The 19,088-nt window shown below is 44.3% G+C and overlaps 1 protein-coding gene across 5 annotated transcripts in view; it reads right to left on the reverse strand.

Moving 5' to 3' along the window:
• The window catches only part of GLCE (glucuronic acid epimerase), a 55,527-nt gene that overhangs the window by 10,399 nt on the left and 26,040 nt on the right, over positions 1-19,088 (reverse strand). For 4 of the 5 annotated variants that reach the window (XM_074880494.1, XM_074880492.1, XM_074880493.1 and 1 more), the window contains one exon: positions 472-1,034. In XM_074880494.1, coding sequence (XP_074736595.1) covers positions 472-1,021 — 550 coding nt within the window. In that variant the 5' untranslated portion in view covers positions 1,022-1,034. Of the gene's footprint in view, positions 1-471; positions 1,035-12,745; positions 12,761-19,088 lie in introns of those variants that run through there. The other variant, XM_074880496.1, reaches the window with a different exon arrangement.

Genomic DNA, 19,088 nt, shown 5'->3' on the forward strand with positions numbered 1-19,088 from the left:
TGTTAAAGCTGAAGACAAATATCCGATGTTTAAGCCGCCTGTGAGCGGCCAGGCTGTTCCATAGGTGCTGGCAGTGCCGTCTGGCTCAGAGTGTGGGGCTGTATCTGTGCCCACAGGGAAGCAGGAGCCTTCTCAGACAGCAGGGCCAGGCTCCTTTTAATTTAATTTTATATTTTAAAATAATTTTAGCTCCCCGACAGAGATGACAAGCGTCAACGACAATGCCAAAACCTGACAGCAGCGCTGTAAGAGAAGTGTCCCGACACCTCCAGAGTTTGCTGTAACCAGTAAAACCAGAGATGCAGGACGGGAGCAGGTAAACCTGGTACAAAGCAGAGACTGCGCTTGATTTCCCAGAGTAAGTGGGTTTTATCGACACTATCACGACAAAATTAAGATCACTTTGCATCTCAAATGATGGCAGCAACTTTTAAGAAGCATTTCAACTATTAAAAATAAAATAACACAAACCTTCAACACCACTTATGCACTTCACTCTGTCTCGAACCTCTACGTTGTAGCCCTCAAAGGACATGAAGACCCCGTCGGGGTGGTAAGGTGCTCGCTGTGTGTATACTTTGGAGTAGCTATGAGAGAATTCAAACCTGTCATAACCATCGTACTGAGCAATTTTCCCATAAACCTCAAAGTATTTCTCTACCCAGCTGAACGGCAGGAAGACCTCGTTGCCTTCCCTCCTCCCTTTAATGGTGTGCTCGTCATTGATCAAACAGTCAATCTCCTCGTACTTCAGCCCCGGGGCTTTGTTGCTGTTGAAGCCTCCCGCAATGGGGGGAGCCTTCTGCTGCTCCTGGGGCGATGCCTCCTCGCTCTGCTGCCGGGCCAGGTCGCTCTCGGAGGCGGCGGCAGCTCCTCGGCGTTCGGGGCCAGCGAGGCTGCGGGGGAACGGGCCGGCTCTGTCAGAGGAGCATCGGTTCCAGAGCAGCACCATCACCAGCGTGAAGAGGGCGCAGATGATGATCAGAGTCTTGTAGTTGACCCGAGCTGCCAAGCAACGCATATTCACACCATACCTGCAAAAAAAAAAAAAAAGAGAGGGGAGAGGATTTTAAGAAGTGGTGCTTACAGCAGGAGCTGGTGGTTCTGCTAATTGGGAGCCCCAGAGGGGCTGGTTCAGCAGGAGCATCGCCACACGCACACCATGACAGTGCTTGGTGCGACGGGGACAGGCGGGGACACCTAGAAGAAAATTTGGCTTTTTCCAGCTCTCCCTGAGCAACAAGATCAAACATACCAAGTCGTGATTCGCCTCCCCGCTGCGACAACAGATCGTTGCACCAAATGCAAAGGATGCAAAGAAACGGCCTCTAAATAAAACGGATGATGTTAATGAGATGCTCGGCAGCCACCGGGAATCAACGAACACACTCTCACCGGCCTCAGCGCACAAGGGGAAGACAAATCCTCAGCAGAATATAACCGCCACCTACCCAGCACCGTGAAAAAGGGATTTCCAACAAAACAGCCCTATAATCAAAACCTGAAGCCTAGAGATAGTCACAGTTCACACAGCTGAAATCACTGAGATACCTACACAGAAAGGGATGGCTATTTTTGGCCTTTTTTTTTTTTGTTGTTTTTTAAAGCACAGGCTCTCTGAGAAGAAACTCAGTGCTCAAGGCTGGATCGATTCTTGACATTACTGCACCTCAAATGCACTTTTAAAACGATGGTGTGTATGAGGAGGAGCAAGCAGACTAGTAACAGAGGACTTCACAGCTGAAGCCCGGGTGGGGACGGGGCCAGCGGAGCCTCCAGAAGCAGTGAAGGAGGGACTGGGAAAGGTCGGGTCTGCCCCCGGGGACAGGACCTCCACGGACACACTCCGGGGCTCACGTGTCCTGGTCCCCCAGGAGAAGGCAGAAACTATGTAAAGTCTCTCTCGGGATTTTATTTTTTTCCTGCTCCATGAAGCATGCTCCAACGCCACTGTTACAGCCCCAACAGGGATCAAGGCTGAGCAGCATGAAAATAAATCCCGAAATTGAAGCGATTCAAGCACATTTGCTCAGAAGACCCTGCTTTTGCTGAGGAATGAAGTCCTTCAAACAAATGACATGTGCATTTTTCAAATGCGCAAGAATATTTAAGATACACTTCATAAAATCCTTATTAAACCAAAGTTTAATTTCACCTCCCTAGTAAGCCGCAGCATCCGAGCTGCTGAGTTGAGTTTTAAAGCTGTTGCTTAATTGCAGCCCCATCTGACAGCCCTGGGGGCCGCTCGGCAGAGAGCAGGGGGGCTCATGCAGCGCCGGGGGTGCCGGGATGGCCCATGGTGACCTCAACAAGGTGCTGCAGATATTGCTGATATTCTGCTGAGAGGCAAGAGTTAACCACACAGCAATTAAAAGGAGTTTCACCTCAAGTTTTACACCCCCTGTTTTAAATGGAAATAATCAATTATCTCTCACCAGTTTTATGTTGCCATACTGTAAGCACCATCTGGTCATTTAAAACTGGACTTTAAAAGATAAGTGTCTTATTTTCTGAAAGCCCAGTTTACTACAAGCTTTTAGAGAACATAAATTTATATATAATTGTATTTTTATGGAAATGCTAACAGAAGAATAAATCCAATTTTCTGCATCAGCAGATAATTTTTAGTGATGATGCTTTCAGGATGACCTCAACAAATACGCTCTGCTCTTTTTACACAAAGGGATAATTCACTTTTAAATATGGAATGACATCTCTGACACACTTCACCCCTACCTATAAAACTCAAAATTAATTAAGCCATCTAGATTACCAAGGGATGGGGAGAGAGGGAAGGGGAAACACCATCACCATACTTTTTACATCCCTATTACCCCACACCCGTTACTCCGTGGTTTTAAACAGGCGCCATAGCTGTGAAAAGGTCTTGGCTATGCCATTAGAAACACATTTTATTTTATTTTGGTTCTGCTGCTGTGGACAGTAAAGATTTTGGAGCAGTGCAAAGCATTTCCTGCGCTCACCTTGCAGCTCCAGGGAAGAGCAGGAGATGCTGCAGGTTGTGTCCAGCCGCAACCGCGGCTTCCTGGCAACACTGTTGACATGTTTAGTTTTTATGAACTATAAATGAACTGAAGGGGGATCAAAAAGAAAAAAAGTGGAGTTTTCAGAGAACCATCGCATTAAGTTTCACTAGTCACTGAAAAAGTCTGGAAATATCAGTGCAGGAGAAAGAGGCTTATTACACGTTAAATGGATAGATGGATTTTTATTCAACTGCAGAAAAAAAGAATTCAGAATTTCAACAGTAAAAGGAGGTAATTTAAACCCACAAAGAGACTGTGTTAAATTGGTTTATTCCCTTGCTGCTCTTATGAAAAGGATTTCATCATACCATACTTAGAAGATTTAAGGAGTACAACATGGGAAAGTAGTTTTAAGTTATGAAGTAATACATTCACAAGATCCACGTGTGTTTTCTCCTCATTTTGCTGGATGACATACCTGACCTCTCTGAGGCTCTGCACCAAAATATTTCCTACCTAACTTTTAAGGCATAGGCTGTTTATCATAAAAGTTGATCCTTATCCCCCAAGTAATACTGGAGCTACAGGTTTTAAAGGGTAAATACTTCTCTAAAGTCTGGCTAAAATGCCTTTAATTCCTATGCTGAATTACTGGGCTACAGAAACGGCTGCAGCAGAGCGATGCGTTGCTGTTATTTACAGCTGGGATCGACCCCCACAGTGGCCTACAGCAACGCAAATAATCTATAAATTAATACTTGTTTAGCTCTACACTGTTTATGCTTACATAGCTGATGTACAAATCATTATATAAATTCTAATTAATATGCAATGAATAGCATTTCTTACAGAGTGAATAACTGGTCTCAAATGTATCCCAAAACAGGGGTACGATTAGAAAAACTTATTTTGCCAAGTGAGGTGTTAAGGCTTCCAAGGCACTGTTTTTAATATAAAGAACAACAGGGTTAAATAAAACAAAATCTTGATACTGCTGCTTTATTAATGATGCCTAGAAAAAGGACAAATCTTGGTATTCCGTGCTGTGAATTAGTAATCCAGTCCCAGTTGTGTATCTGCAAATGACAGATTCAGTTCTGGTACTCAGTTCTTACATAAAGCCGAGTTATTCGCATTCTAAAAATATATGTGTCTCTCTCTCTCTCTTAGGAAGTCTCTTACAAGACAGGGTTTTTTGATCTGCAAAACTGTGTTGAATATATTAAAAGTCAGAATTTCTCTGAAGTCCAGACTACTGCCAGGTTTCTGTGTACTCGGCCTGGGAACCATCCTGGTGCTTCACTCGCCGTTGCTCAGCTTCAAAGCCTGGGACAAAGATGGGAGGCTCCTCTCTTGGACACAACCATCTGTTTAGGCCATTTGTAAATCCAGCAGGCAACACTGTGGTGTTTTTGTGCACAGTTGTGTTTATAAGTGATACTCTCCAGCACAGGAAAACCTTGGGGTATTTTCTAGGCGGGAAGACGCAGCCCCCTGTGCTGGACAGCACCGTCTGTGCCTCCTGGGATGGGGGAAAAGAAGGATTCACTCTGAAAAACAATTCTGCTTTCCTAGTCTTGACCGATGTGATGTGGTAAATTCAAGTTGGTGTGGAAGCAACCTGCAGCACCCCTTGGGCTGGCCATCCCAATCTTGTTTCAGAAAGTGAGATTTAGCGTTGGCCCAGTGAGGGTGGTTCCTCTCCGGTCCCTCCTCGTGTGTCTGGCTTGCCACAGCCTGAACGTATTTCCAGTGGAACGGGAAGATTCTGCTGTGAGGAGGAGCCCGAAGCAGTGACACGGTCCTGCTGCCCAGAGGCCTTCTGAGAAAACACATCTTCAGGTGTTTCTCAGGTCTCACTGACATTGAGTTAAAAAAGACTATTAAAAAGTGGCACGTGCTGGCACCAGACACAACAGTTGGCGTAAGGGCTGATGCATTTTACCCAGGCTAGAGGCGAGAATTAAAGCTTTCCCACAGCTCCCAGAGGTCCCATCTGCGCAGGTTACCAGTGGCACTGCATGACAGTGACAGAGGGATGAATGCAGACAGGAATACTGCTGCTGACCACATGCTTTTATTTATTTTTAACCATCGTGCCCGTTTAACCTGGGTGACACAGATACAAACTGCTCTTTCAGATAAGCACACAATACAAGCTGCTGGTGGCTGTCTTTTTTTTTTTTTTTTTGCTCACGTTGCATGGATCAGCTTTTAATAAACCAGATCAATGATTCTCCAACCAACAGAGATGACACGCGTTTAACTTGCATTAAAAGCCCTGGAGGATGCATCACGTGCAGCAAGAGCCCAGCTTCCATGGTTCTGCAACCACCCTATGAGCACGAGCAAAGAGCACAAAGTGTTTTAAGCTCGTTAAAAATACTAGCCATCTTCTTGTTAACCAAGAAACCACATCACAAAGTGCATTTCCCAAGAACAGGTCGGTTGGCAGCAAGTTAAAGCATTCGCATTTAAATTCTCTGTGGTTAAACAATAATCAAAAGTAAGTTGCCTGCTGAGTCTCAGAGGTCTCCAAATAGTCTAACACACCAGCTCGGTGTTTGCTTGGTAGGAAGAAAAACAGTATTTTTACTTAAGATCAGGGATTTCTGCTGAATAGTGATAAGCTACCTATTTACTTTGAAGCCTCTATGCCAGACTAAGCTATTTAGTACAGAGAAAAAAAACCCACCTGAACAGTGACTGCTAATCTGAGATATGTTAAACTTAGTATTTAAAGAAAAGATACACCAAACAATTTAACAAAATCAAGCAACAAGACCAGAACTTCAATATATACCCAGACCTAAAAGTTATACTCAATTACACACAAGCCTCAGACAGAAATTTTTTCCCCATTTCCTGTTTTTGACACACAGCAAAATACTATTTAGGCTAGTCATTACAATGTTATATAATAGAAAAAACAAAGAACTCAGGAATTGTTTTCAATAACTGTGGAAAATTCTTTTTGATAACTGTAATGACATCAAAATTTCAGATCCTTTGCCAAAGCTTACTTATGTCTTAAAATGTGATATTTATAAATCGTCTCACTTCCCCACAGCTCCACATTTCCCAAATGTTTTACCTGCGTCCTCAATCTGCTCATGTTGGCTCCTTGGACTTACTTCCTATTATCTGCTTCATAATGCATTTTTTTCTCTGCTACTCATATAAACTAACACTGTTCTGCAAAACACTGGACCTGGAGGTGTTATGCATTGAGGAAAGCCATTAAAAATATTCTGGCAATACGTACAATTTATCAGAATGCTAACCTGGGCAAGCTGGTTTCAGCAGACAAGCCTAGCTTCTAATATTTTATTTATACTTGATTTGCACAGAGCCTGTATTCAGTGAGTATTTTAATACATAGCGCAATGTCAAGATTGCTTGTTTTTTCCTTAACTGCTAGGAAACACAAGACTGTACAAACAGAAATGACTGTATCTACCACAACTGAATCTAGATTACCAGCCCCTCCACCGGCTCTTTAGCACAGATTTACTGTCTAATCCTCACCGCTTCCAGTGCTCCATCTGTGGATGATTAGACAGAGAGGATCTAAAATATAAAGTGAAGAAGCAGTATCCAGCAGCTTATCCTACAGTTTTCCAGCCCAACTACAGCCTAGTACAGTTTTATTTGTATCAACACATCTCCTATTAAACATCAGCAAAGTCTGTGGCTATCTAACAGTTAATTCAAAAAGTCAAAGTCCTTTTCTGTGGATACTGATGTTATCATTTCTTATTAGAAACTGAGATTTGCATCTAATTTCAGCACTGGGCGCTTTCAGTGCTGGTATCCATGCAGCTACACAGTTTGCAAGGTTTTCAAACAGGTTTAGCTGCTGCCTTGAGACACATAGGGAGTGAGAGCAGCCCACCCTCGCCCCGGGATCGCCATCTTCTCCCGCCCTCTGGACAGACAGACGTTTCTCTGCACGTGAGACAGTTAACCCAGGTTTGAGCAAACTATTTCCCTACACGGGAGCAGGATTTTAGTGACTCACAGACCTCTGACTGTCATGCAATCAGGAATGTTTTATGATCTAAAATTGGAAAAAAATATTGTAAAATTGAAAAAAAAAACCCCAACCAACTTACGCACTTCATTACAGTAAAGTGGTCAAGTTGCTTCAAGGCTCGACAAGGCCCTGGATAATCTAGTCTAAGCCCTGCTTTCAACAGGAGGTGGGGCTAGATGATCTCCAGACGTCCCCTGCAACCTTGACTTTTCTCTGAATCCATAGTAAGAGGCACAACTTTAAGAAGGCACGTTGATGTAGTCAACAGAACACACAAATCTGGTTATGGCTGGTCCTACACAGCCAACACTGCTCTTTCTTCTCAACTCCTGCACACTTTGAAAAGTATTCATCTGCCTGTATTAAGAAAAAAAAAAAAAAATCAAGTACAGCCCAAAGAGTAATTGTAATCTAAACTAGATAGAAAAAAATATTTTTTTTTCTAAGATGTTAGGGGGATCCTCACTTGTCCTGCACTGCAAACGATGGCTTTATCCGTGTTTCTTTGCACAACTGCTTGGCCCAGCCACTGCCCTCAGGCACCAAAGAGACTATCAAGGTGCCTTTGTTTTTCTAGCAAGTCTAGTATAGAATATCACTACAAAACTTTAAAGATATAGTTACTTGTGTATCATACTTCTATGCCATATCAAGAAAACCAGTTAGTAGGGACTTGCTGCTGTAATTCTGAGCCCATTTACTGCACAGTCTAATAAATCTTCTTGCTTTCCAGAGGGATTAAGCTATTAAACCCCTCACTAATGGCACAAACAATAACTCCAAAATCTAGCTGCTGCTTACGGAGGCATTACACTGCCTCTTCCCAAGCTATCAAATATTATATTGTTACTATGCAGATAAATGAAGCAAAACATAAAACCATTTCATCAGTCTGCCTTGTACTTAGGCTTTGAAAGCAATGCCTGAGCAAGTCTCAAGACGGCAGCATTAAGGGCTGTAAGAAGCCTCTCAGGAGGAGCCTTGCGATATGATTTCAGGGAGCTGGGCGCTCTCTTGGGGCAGGGAAGCCCAGCCCACCGCATCGCTGGTTTGGCAGCACCCCCCGTCCCTTTTTCTGTAGTGGTACTGTGGACGGCACAAGCGACGGCTGTGACTTGCCTCTCCTGGATACCCCAATTCAGCCCCTTTTCAGTTGTCTCCACCTTTGTGAGCGCGTACCCCACCGCCGAGGGAACGCTGCTGGGAGGTGAGCGGGGCAGCACACGCAGCCATCGCCTTGGGCTGCTGCAGGGATCGGGTGGGGGGCTGAGGAGCTCCCAGCAAACCCCCCAGCGAGTTGGGTGAGGTGCAGCAGCTTTAAGCAGTAACTGAACTGTCGGTTCTGCTTTCCAGCAACCCAGGGACCTACGGGGAAAAATAACTGCACCTGCCAACTGTATTTAACTTACAGGCGCCAGCACAGGTCTGTGCTCGGATTGCACTGCCAGGCACAGGCGTTAGAGCTGCCCGTTTTTCCGCTCAGCAACACATCATTACCTTCTTAGAACAATGTAAACCACATCTTTCTAACTATTTGTCTTCATGAAGTAAAAATACAACAAACCAAACAGGGGAAGCCCCATACGCCTTTTTCTTGACAGTGCTGTTTGGTGAGGTGTGATGAGTGGACCGTCCAGAAAGGTCTCACTGGGGGTTAATCGTTCAGAGCAAACAAAAACCCATCTAAATAAGACAACTGCAGGCAGCAGTCACTGCTTTGTAGACATAGACATATCATCTACTCCTTCCCACCGTGCAGCCTGGCTGGCAAGAACAAGTAATTGGATCGTTTTGTTCCTCTGGATCATTAGCAACTTCCTCCTAACAAGGCATCTGATCACAGTCCTGAAGAGAAAGCAGACTTCACATCAAGGAAGTTAAGAGTAAGCACACGTCCCTCCTCACAGCCCTCTCCCGAAGCTCCCAGCTCCCTCCGCGCGGCAGCTGGCGGGCCCTGGGGTGCTGGGAAGCCAGGGGTGATGCTTTGGCCTCTCCAACCGAGGAGGGTACAGCAGAGGCACCGCAGGGGAGGACAACCAGCATTCAAACTACTTGGATCCTCAGCTGCAGTGAGTACAAGCAATCTGAAAGGTTCCTCAGAGCATAATTTGGCCAATTATTTACATTAATTTACACATGGTTTTACCGATGTGAAACAACACCATTTTTGTCCTTAAAAAACAGCCTCCGCGGTATCTCTGTTACCAGCTTCTCCAATCCTGCAGTCTCCGTACAGGTCACATTTAATCATCAGCGCTGGCAACTATTACATTATCGTGTCAGCTCCTATTTGTTAGTGACTTATTAAAAAAGATAAGCATTTTATACTGATGACAGAGAATGGCAATGGCTATAAAACCCCATCCCCACTGGGCTCTGGCAGCAGCTCTCTCGCATACGTGTGCTACGGAAGCACGGGCACCTGCTCTGCCTGAACAGCACTGTGGTTTTCTCTGCAAGTGTTTGCCTTTCCCAAAATATAAGCATCTGAGCTCAGAAGTTATTTTTGTCCGAAAGTTACTTTAACTGCTTATTGGAATGAGCGTGATACAGAACATTTAACAGCTACAGTTACAGCTGTGATCCTCACAACACATCATACCCCAAACACCCACGTACCAGCTCTGTTAGGCAGGATAATTGTGAAAATGTGTTAACATATAAAGTGTACACATATTTTTGGCAGCACTACCTCTAACGGACTGATATGTTGATTTATATCCCAAGACAAGTTTGCTGACAGTACCTGCTAGCTGCTTAAACTATTCTAACCTTCATCTTAAAGGTGGGAAGGTATTTTACATTTAAGCCACAGTCAAAGAATAGTCAAATCACATGAAAAAGGAAGATAACACATCTAAACAGTCACATAGTAGCTTTCTGAGTAGCTGGATAATGCTCAGACAGGTATTGAAGGGAAGGCGCGAGTGTCCCAAGGTACGTGCTGTGGGGGACAGAGGGGACAGGAGCGCCCAGTCCCTGCCACCCCAGCCGCGCGCTGCCTGGCAGCTCAGATCTGAGCTTTCTGCTGGCAGCCAGCATGTAAGGCCAAATTCCTTCAATGCACGGACTGATCCAGTACAGCGGCAGTAATTTAAATTTTGATTGTACCGCTGGAGAGAGGATAAGCCACATAACTCATGGTCTATTTAGCCCTAAAAAGTCAGAACATATCTACTTTGGAAATCCTTTTCTGCAGCTCAACGTTACGCTCGTACATCTTTAGGTTGGTAACAGAAAAATAAAAAGCATAGTTTTCCCCTCCTGCTTCCCTTTTCACAGCATGGTGAACAGCTATCAAACCTACACACCTGGAGTAAAGTTTCAAGGGTCTTTTAGAGAAGAAAAACCCTTGCTTTTCAAGACACAGATACATAATTCCAGGCTGGATTTAGGAATTGTACAAAAAACCCCAGTGTTTAAGGTGCACAGACCACAGCAACGCAGGACAAAGCATCTAGCCATGCATCATGAGGTTATATATCTTTGCATATCTATAGCTTATAGCAACAGAACGGAAATAAAAACATCAACCCTGTGCTTAAACAAAGCAGCTTTAACAAAACAAAAGCGCCATGTCTTCTTTCACGCAGCCTGATATTATTGCCCACTTCAGGACAAGCTTTGCACGTCACACAGGGCTACCCCGATCTGGTTGTGGGTCCCTTACTGGCTGCTTACCAGTCTCTGCTGAAAACATAGACTGCATGAACTAAAACGCAAAGCCTGAAGCTTGGTTTCCGTCAGTTTTGAAGAGAGGGCAAGCTCAAAAGCACCCCTCTCCGCCTGGCTGCTGGTGCAGAGCATCGCTGCTGCTGATTGCGCAAGCGGGTGTGTTTTCCCTGAAAATTAATGGCAAGTGAACGCATAACCTAGGATCAAAATGACATTTTTCACTATCGCTTTACATTCTACTGGCTTCTCAGAAATCCTTGAAAGTTGTCTCATGCAGTCACGTACACATTAGCAACTATATTCTGCAGCTAAATTCTTTCACCAAATGACATGACACCGAGCCAGCTCGCAGTTAAGCTCTCCATTTCCTTTGCTTTCCTAATGAATTGGGAAATAATGGCTGTAAGTATCGTGCAGCCAAAGCAGCACTAGCTTCCTTCGTTCTGAAAAGCCGTGTTTATCTGTTTTTCTCTCAGCATATGCTCCAGGAGACCTTTTACATGAACAGCAAAGGCAAATCTTTTACCCTGGTGCCAACAGAGGCAGCACAGCTCAGTGACCCCGACCACGTAAGACCCGGTGACTCTTCTTGCTGCCCAGAAAGCCCCAAGTTCTCTTTGTGCTTTTCATTTCTTCCCTACCAGGTTCCCTCTAGGAGTTTCCACTAAAAAATCCCGATTATTTAGAACATCATCATTTTTTTCCTGCTGTTAAGCAGCCTGATACACAATACACATTTTAGAGGGAAAGACGGAGGGGTGTTTTCTTTCCTGACAGGGTTTCACGGACAGTAACAGAGCGGACAGAGATGCAGGCACTTCTGCTGCCAACTCATTACAACACCTACAAGAATTCAATACAAAGTGTGCTCCAAATTACAGCTTGGACAGCTGGCAAGTATTTGGCGTGCCTGCTCGCATGCAGCCTTCAAATAAAAATAGAAGAACCCTTCTAGTCTGAACAGTGCCACCATTTAAAAGGAGTGGGCACAAGACTTTGGAGAGTTTGCAAACCTTGCCCTAAAAATTACACCGTTCCTATCAAGCAGATGAACTTGGCAGACACGATCCACCCTCTTCACCAGAGCATGTTTTCGTTTAGCAATTGCTAGTGAGCTTCGTGTAATTTCTGCAGTTACTCATAACTTACCTTCCAGTAAGTGATGGATGCACATTCTGCAAACGACAGTGCTGCAAGAGCCAGCGTCAGAGCAGTCAATGCATTAGCAGTTCCCTGGCGCCCTGCTTCTAAGCGCTCCCCTGAAACCCCAGACCTCTGGGAAGCCCAACCCCCCCCCCAGTTTTAGTTCACTGATGTTTACAGTTCATTACTGGCGTAAAGCATTCACAACCATACTCTTACATACTACTCTGAAGGCTTTTTCTTTCACTATGCAAAAAGCAGAGGTTAAGGAAGTAACACTGCTTATAGCAGAGAAATAAAATCTGGTTTAAGTTAGACGAACTGGCTAAAAATGCCGCATTTCTCTTGCTTAGCAAAACCCTGGCGCTCTGTACTGATGCTTCTCCAGTAACTGGTGGTAGTTATTCAACAGCAGAATTTTCAGCTAAATTCTGCTGTTTCACCAACTATTTCTAAAGACAACAACCTGGACAATAAGCAATGCTGCTCAAACACTTTGTTAAAGGGATTTTGCTGGGAAATTTTGAAGCTTTGATTACAGTTGCTTTCACAGATATTTTCTCATGGTGTTCACTTCAAAAAAATCCCACTGAAAATACTTTTCCTCAAAGCACATCATATAATATATTAGTGAACCTCAATATTGGCAAACACAAGCTAAGCAGCAACATAAAGCATAAAGTTTTCCACACGTGATGGTTTGAACAAGAAATAGAGAAGGCAGAGACCTCGGCGACGGCCACCTCTGGGCTTTACAGCCTGGCTTAGACACGGCCTGGCTGTGTAAACTGACGCCGACGGGCACCAGGAGCGTCCGGCTGATGCGGAAATAAAGCAGTGCCTGTGCACGGCCCTGCTTCTCAACTGCTGCTGCCTGAGGATCAGTACACGAAAATATACGCACCAGGTAACGCGTCGAAGCTGCAGATAACGGGGAACAGCGTCGAAGCAGAAGAGCGAACACCCAGCAGCAGCGTTTCCGATCCACGAGACTTCTATTTCTGGGGAGAGGTGCTGAGTTTCCTTCCCTAATCCTTCAAATCAAGCTCAGTCTGGCACTTCATTCTCCAAGTAACAGTCTGTCCCAGCAGAGTTTATGTTTAGACTCTGGCATTAACCCTGGCAAATGTGTTTGGAAACCTTCTGTTTCTAGATTTTTTCCATATTCAGCACGCCAGAGATTACTCGGAGGCAGCAGCGCTGGGTACTGGGGAGACCAAGATAACGTACAAATCCTGTTTTTATTGAAGTTCACCACAAAGGCTGAGCTAGCTTTCACATCAGGCACAATAGTAACTTTAATTCTGTTTTTTAGAATACAGCCCATGAATGCATACAGGCATGTAATAAGGCCTAAAATAGAGATATCCTTTTATTTTACCTTTTTTCATCCTACTTTTCAGCTCCTTAGAAGAGTTGATGAAAAAGGAGGGCAGAACAAAATTAGAAGCGATATAAAAGCATGCTGAAAGCGACTTGATAGCAAACTGCTTTGGCCCTGAATTATTTTGTATAGCTATGACAGTGAATTATCTAAGTACAGGAGGCGATTACTATTAAACATCCAATAGACAAAAAGAATTACCAGTGAAAGGAAAGGTCAGGACGACTGCTGAGAAGAGATAAAATGTTTTCAGAGAAGATTTCTCTCTTCAGGAAGACACGCAGGTCAGTAAAGTGCAAAGAACTGTTGTTGCATGGGGAGAGATGGAGTATTTTTGTCCATGGCTCCTGTTTTCTGCTGATTTCCGAGATTCTTTGGTTCTTTGCTTCCAACAAAACTGGAATGCGTACCTACAATTATTACAGCCTTGTACGCCCAACACAGAACCTAATGCAGGCTTGGCAGGATTTATAGCTTTAAAATTCTAGCAAACAAAATCTAATTTGAAGTTGATCAGTCGAAACAGCTTTTCTTTGTAAGGAAACAGAATTGCAAAATCTTCAGACTTCTTATTCAGGGGGACCAGAGCCACAATGCAGGATCAGAGATCAAATGCAGGGACCTGGCTGGGGGATACCACATGCCTATCTATTCTCCAGCTCTGCTCGGAAAGGCCACATCTAAGTTTAAATAGTTTTGCCAGCTGGAGCAAACAACAGACTTCATTCTTAAAGACAGCAGGAAATACCAGACTTTAAAATTCTGCTGTAGTGCCAAATTCTTCATTTTTGTGACTTTTTTATGCCTATCCCTACTTGAAAATAAATTCACATTTTGTAAGCGTTCTACCCCAATATTTTAAGCATCAGGATCTCAGTTCTTCTAATATTTATAGACAGGAGTATCTCCTCCACGATTTAAACCCACACTTTTAAAACTAAAACCAAAACAAGCCTAAGCAGCCACTCCACCCCACCAGGAACAAGTCCCAGAGGCGGGTACGATCTGCCCAAGAGCAGCAACACCGAGTTGCATCAAACTAGATGAACATGGAGGCATTTTCACAGGCAAGGCAGGGACGGACGCTGCGCACGAGCCGCTGCTCCAGCCGGTGGGTGCAGAAGGGCCCTGGGAAGCGACCGCTCCTGGAGATCACCAGCTAAAGCAGCGAGTGGAAGGGCACAGAGCAGCGTCTGCGGGACTTTTCTGCTTCTGTTGAATGTTTTTCACTAACAGTGATTATTGTCTCTATCATCCTGTATATCTGCAAAGCTTGGAAAACATGAAGAACGGTGGAAAATAGGATGCTTAATAAACTAAGTGGTCTGGAAAAGAAAAATTCAACAAATGCAAGTTATTTAGACTGGACTAACCAACTGCACAATGAGAAGACAGAAGTTGTCCCACTAAACAGGATGGGTTTGGGGTTTTGTTTGTTTGGTTGGTTTTTTTTAAGTACCTAGATGTTATACTGCATTGCAAATTAAACTCTAGCAGCTCTCGTGACAAAAATCACCACGGGATGGGTATAGGTATGGAAGTGGCTTACAGGCTGCAGGACATGAAGCAACCCCTGTGCTCTGCTCAGCATTTCTGGAGATGGAGCCAGAGCCCTGACCTGCTCCGGGTACCGCTCCAGCACACGGGGGGTTCATGGGACAGCAGCAGGGACAGATCCACAGCACCGCTTTGCAAAGGCACGTTCCCAGAACCCTCATCAAGGCCAGGCATCATCATTCCACATCTCTACAGACACAGGCTCTGCTCCCCTGTTTGCATATCAAAACCAGTTGTTATAATCAGACAATGCTGTTTGGGTTGTTTGTTTGGGGTTTTTTTGACTATTTATGTCATTTCCTGGAGCAGTTGATTTAATTTCATGCCAGTCTAATGGGACTTCAGCAAGTTTAAGTGGTTTGTCCTTAGGAGAGGCAGCCTTACAGAAGTGTGTGCATGCATCCCCTCCAGAAACTCCTTTTTTCATGTCATTCACTAGTAAAGAGGTAATAATTGTATTGAAATAAGAAAAAAAAAAAGATTATTTCACTGTGCTTTACAACCTTTAGAAACAGTTAATGGAGGATAGATGTTACAATAATGGCTCTATTCAGTTTGTCTAACAGCTTAAAGTGGAAGCTGTAAAGTATCAGTTTGTACTGTGGCAAAAAAGGTCTGCACACATTCTGGTGGCTAAATCTTCTCAGTTTGTGTTTTAGAATTTAGGTTAACTCAGGCTTAACCTAACAAAAAAGTCCTAACGATCAATTAAACTCTCGCTTTCAAAGCAAGTCTCCCTTCTCTAGCTCAACCTCAAGACACAGTAATTCAATCCTGAAAAAGAAAAGAGTATCATCCTTTCAAGATAAAAAAGGCAAAAAAATGTTCGACTTAAACTGGATATCCTGGAACATAAGAAGTGGAAGTGAACAAGCAGTTCCCAAGGTGTCAAATATTTTTCTGCTGGTCTGTCTCTGGACATTAAGCCTAGGACTTGCCCTGCTAGCTCGTGGATGTCACATACCTATTTCTCATTTTTGTGGGAGCACAACAGAGTCGGATTTTGCTATCTCCTGCCACCTTCTCCTAATTATGAGAGGGACCACTCTGCTTCTGTGGGGATGAGGTGGGTTTGGGTTTTGCTCTCCCAAGTGACAGCCCTCAGGGGGTTCAGGAGATGGTTGCAACAAGGGGATGGATTGTTCCTGCAATGTGCAGAGAGCGAGGACCCAGCAGCGTGCGGACAGCCCTCCCGGGGGGTGCCCAGGGCAGGAGGCCACGCACCCTCCCACGCACCGGACCTCGAGCCTCGGAGGGAGCTGGAGGCACAGCTGCACTGAGCTGCTTCTCACAGGCTAGAAAAAAAAACAGATGAAATGGCTCCAAACTCCTTGGATTCACAATAGATTCAGGAGATGAGGCTTGCGTCATTTCCATTCGGATAGAATAGGCTTTTGATAAAGTTTATTTGCAGAAGGCGGCTCTTTGCCCACATGCAAAATCCTTGGTTTGCTATGAAAGATTGAGCAGCTTCTCGATGAAGTTTGCACAGTCCCTCCCATCACACCCTGGCTCGCTGGGCACTAACCATAACGAGTCCTGGCACCCCAGAAATTGTGAACTTACACAAATATCCTGATTATACACAACCCTTCTTCCTTATGGAACTCTGTTCTCCATTAGCCTTGTAACTAAGACTCCTCCCTGCTTCCACCTCAATAATTAGGGGACTGAAGATGTCTTGACTGCAGTTTCTCATAGTCAGAAAAGAAAAGAATTTACAAAGAGACAATGCTCAGCTCCAAATGCAGATTTACAGTCAACGTTAATCCAGAGGGAGTCTCTAACGATCTCCTTTGGCTCCACTTCTCAAGATAGATTTTAGCTGTTCTTCCTGTTGCAACACACCAAATAATAATCTTATAACAGGATACTCGCTATTCTTTTAGAAGCGGCACTCAAATTTCTTCAACCTCCGAGCAGCCCACAGAATAGAAAGCTGCAACCCGAACTTATTGCTCTTGACAACATAATCTTTCTGCTTGGGATCAGTCTCATGCAAAAAAACCCCAGAGTCAACCATAGTGTCTAGCAATATCGTTAAACAAAAGACATGGACAACAGATACTTCCTGTGTTTCAAGGGAAATAACTGGCAGTGGAATAACCTCGATCCTAACAAGCACAGACTGACTTTGGTCTGCGGCTACACGATGGTTTCTATTTCCTCTACAGGCTCTTAGTTTGATTGGATTAACTTTAGCTGCAGGCCCTCCAGCAGTACTCCCAGTTGGATTTTCACATTAAAAAATGTGAGAAGGAGCTTTTGGAGCTGCTGTTGGGCTGGGATTGTGGGGCTTAATACCTTCAGTGCTATCAGGAGAGACTAAACATCATGCAGCCATCGAGTAAAGACTCTCGTGCTCAAGGATGCTGTGATGCCCCTACAGCAACGATGTCATTTTTAAACTATTTCAGTATACAAGCAGCTGCTGTCAATAAATTCTCCTAACTCACTCTCCTCCCTAAACGCTTCTGAACGTCCCAGATTAGCTGAGCTCAAGACCTAGCTGCACGTGATGCTTTTGGATCACATTTGCACCCATCCAAACCCTTGCGCCTATCACACTATTATCACCTGGCATGTGCAGCTCACCCCAGGATCAGTAACCTGATGCTGGATCTCCTCTGCTTTTTAAAATATCACATATTATAAAAAGACGGGTAGTTGGGGAGAAAACTACTGTCTCCTTCAGCCCAAAATACCATTTCACTGGCAGCAGGATCACGCTCAGCGATGCTCTGCCCTTTTTCCCAGGCCAAGCAGGCAGTTTGTTTTAAGAAGAGCCATATAACAGAAAAAACCCTCAAGGAAATCAGCACACATTTTTTAATCTTTGACTCTTCAGCTCCATTTATTGTAGACTTTTTATTGGCTTGCAGCTTGCCATGCAAGTTAATCAAAACGCTGTGGGATTCTGGTGGAGACATGGTTACGGGAACAGATCAATTTTACCACCATGGACTGCAGATGTGCCCAACTTCAGCTAAGCATCTTCGCTTCCTGACTTTTCTCTGCACTACCTCCCAAACCCAACATTTTTTTTTTCTTCTATTCTCTTCTTGCATCTTATTTTACACAAATTAACCTACCGGACTTAAGGAAGAACACAATTTCACTTCTGGATTGCAGATTTTTACCACGTGCCTGTAGGACAGTCCCTGCCTGAAGCCTGCAAGCAGTTCCCCCGTACCAGCGGGGAATCGAGGTGTCGGCCATACCAAGAGAACTGGTATTCCAGCTGAAATCCAGGCAGGCACCGGCCCAGAGCAGCTGCACACCAAGTCCTCCTAACTCCCTGTCAGTAAGGCAGGAGAGTTAAATTAGACCTCAATACTTACACCGAATATTTGGTGTAGCCCCATATAAATCAGCAAAGATGCATTCAACACCCTCATGAAATTTTCACAGAAGCTGCACAATGTAAACCCTCAGAATCCCAAGATTTACCTACTACCTCTTACAGAATTCCATTTATGAAAAAACAGCTATTAACATGAAACAAGCAGGGTAAAGGCAGTTCTCTTATTCAGTTCTTTTCCTGCAAAAAGAAGCCACAATTCCCTCCATCTCCCCCCGGCACTTCAGGGGAAAGGGAACGATTTGCAATAGATGTGTGGTCTTTGATCACTGGTCTGAGACTGAATCTAATGGACTGTAAACTACCAACCTCTCCCATGTCAATAAATGATGTACAAATATGTATTCGTACAAACACGTATAATGCATTGGGACAGCAAGTCAGAACTGGCAGGAAAATATTCTCCTCTTTCCCAAACAGGTTAAATCATCACCACTTCGTGCACCCGCTCCTGTTGCTAAAAGAAACTCGGTTTTGTGGTTTACCTGTTTTTTCCAACGCAAGTTCTGTTCTGCAGAAGTAGGAGTTGATTCTCCTATTTTAAATAAACTGCTGTGAAACATCAACAAGCCCAATGCCTCCTCTCCCCCGCAAAGGTGGGCAGCATCGCTACCACGAGCTTAATAGCAAGGAGGATTTCAAAGAAGGAACAAACAGGAAGGATGACAGCACTTAGTTATTTTGGGGAAAAGCAAAGCAAACTTCAAGAAGCTTTAAGAACAGCCTAAAATTTAAGTAAGGCCAGTATCATTCAGAATTCCTTCAGTACGAAGTATCTCCAAAACGATCAGCACATGCAAAAATTCTATTTGCAAGCAAAAATCCCCAAGCCAACCCCAAACCTTTTCACAACCATTCTGAAGATAAACCCAATTCCAAGCACGCTCCTACGCTTCACTCCAGATCTGCGCCCTTGACCTTCCAAATGTGACTTGTAGCCAGTGA

The sequence above is a fragment of the Strix uralensis genome, chromosome 11 (assembly GCF_047716275.1).
Source record: "Strix uralensis isolate ZFMK-TIS-50842 chromosome 11, bStrUra1, whole genome shotgun sequence".
Classification (NCBI taxonomy): Eukaryota; Metazoa; Chordata; class Aves; order Strigiformes; family Strigidae; genus Strix; species Strix uralensis.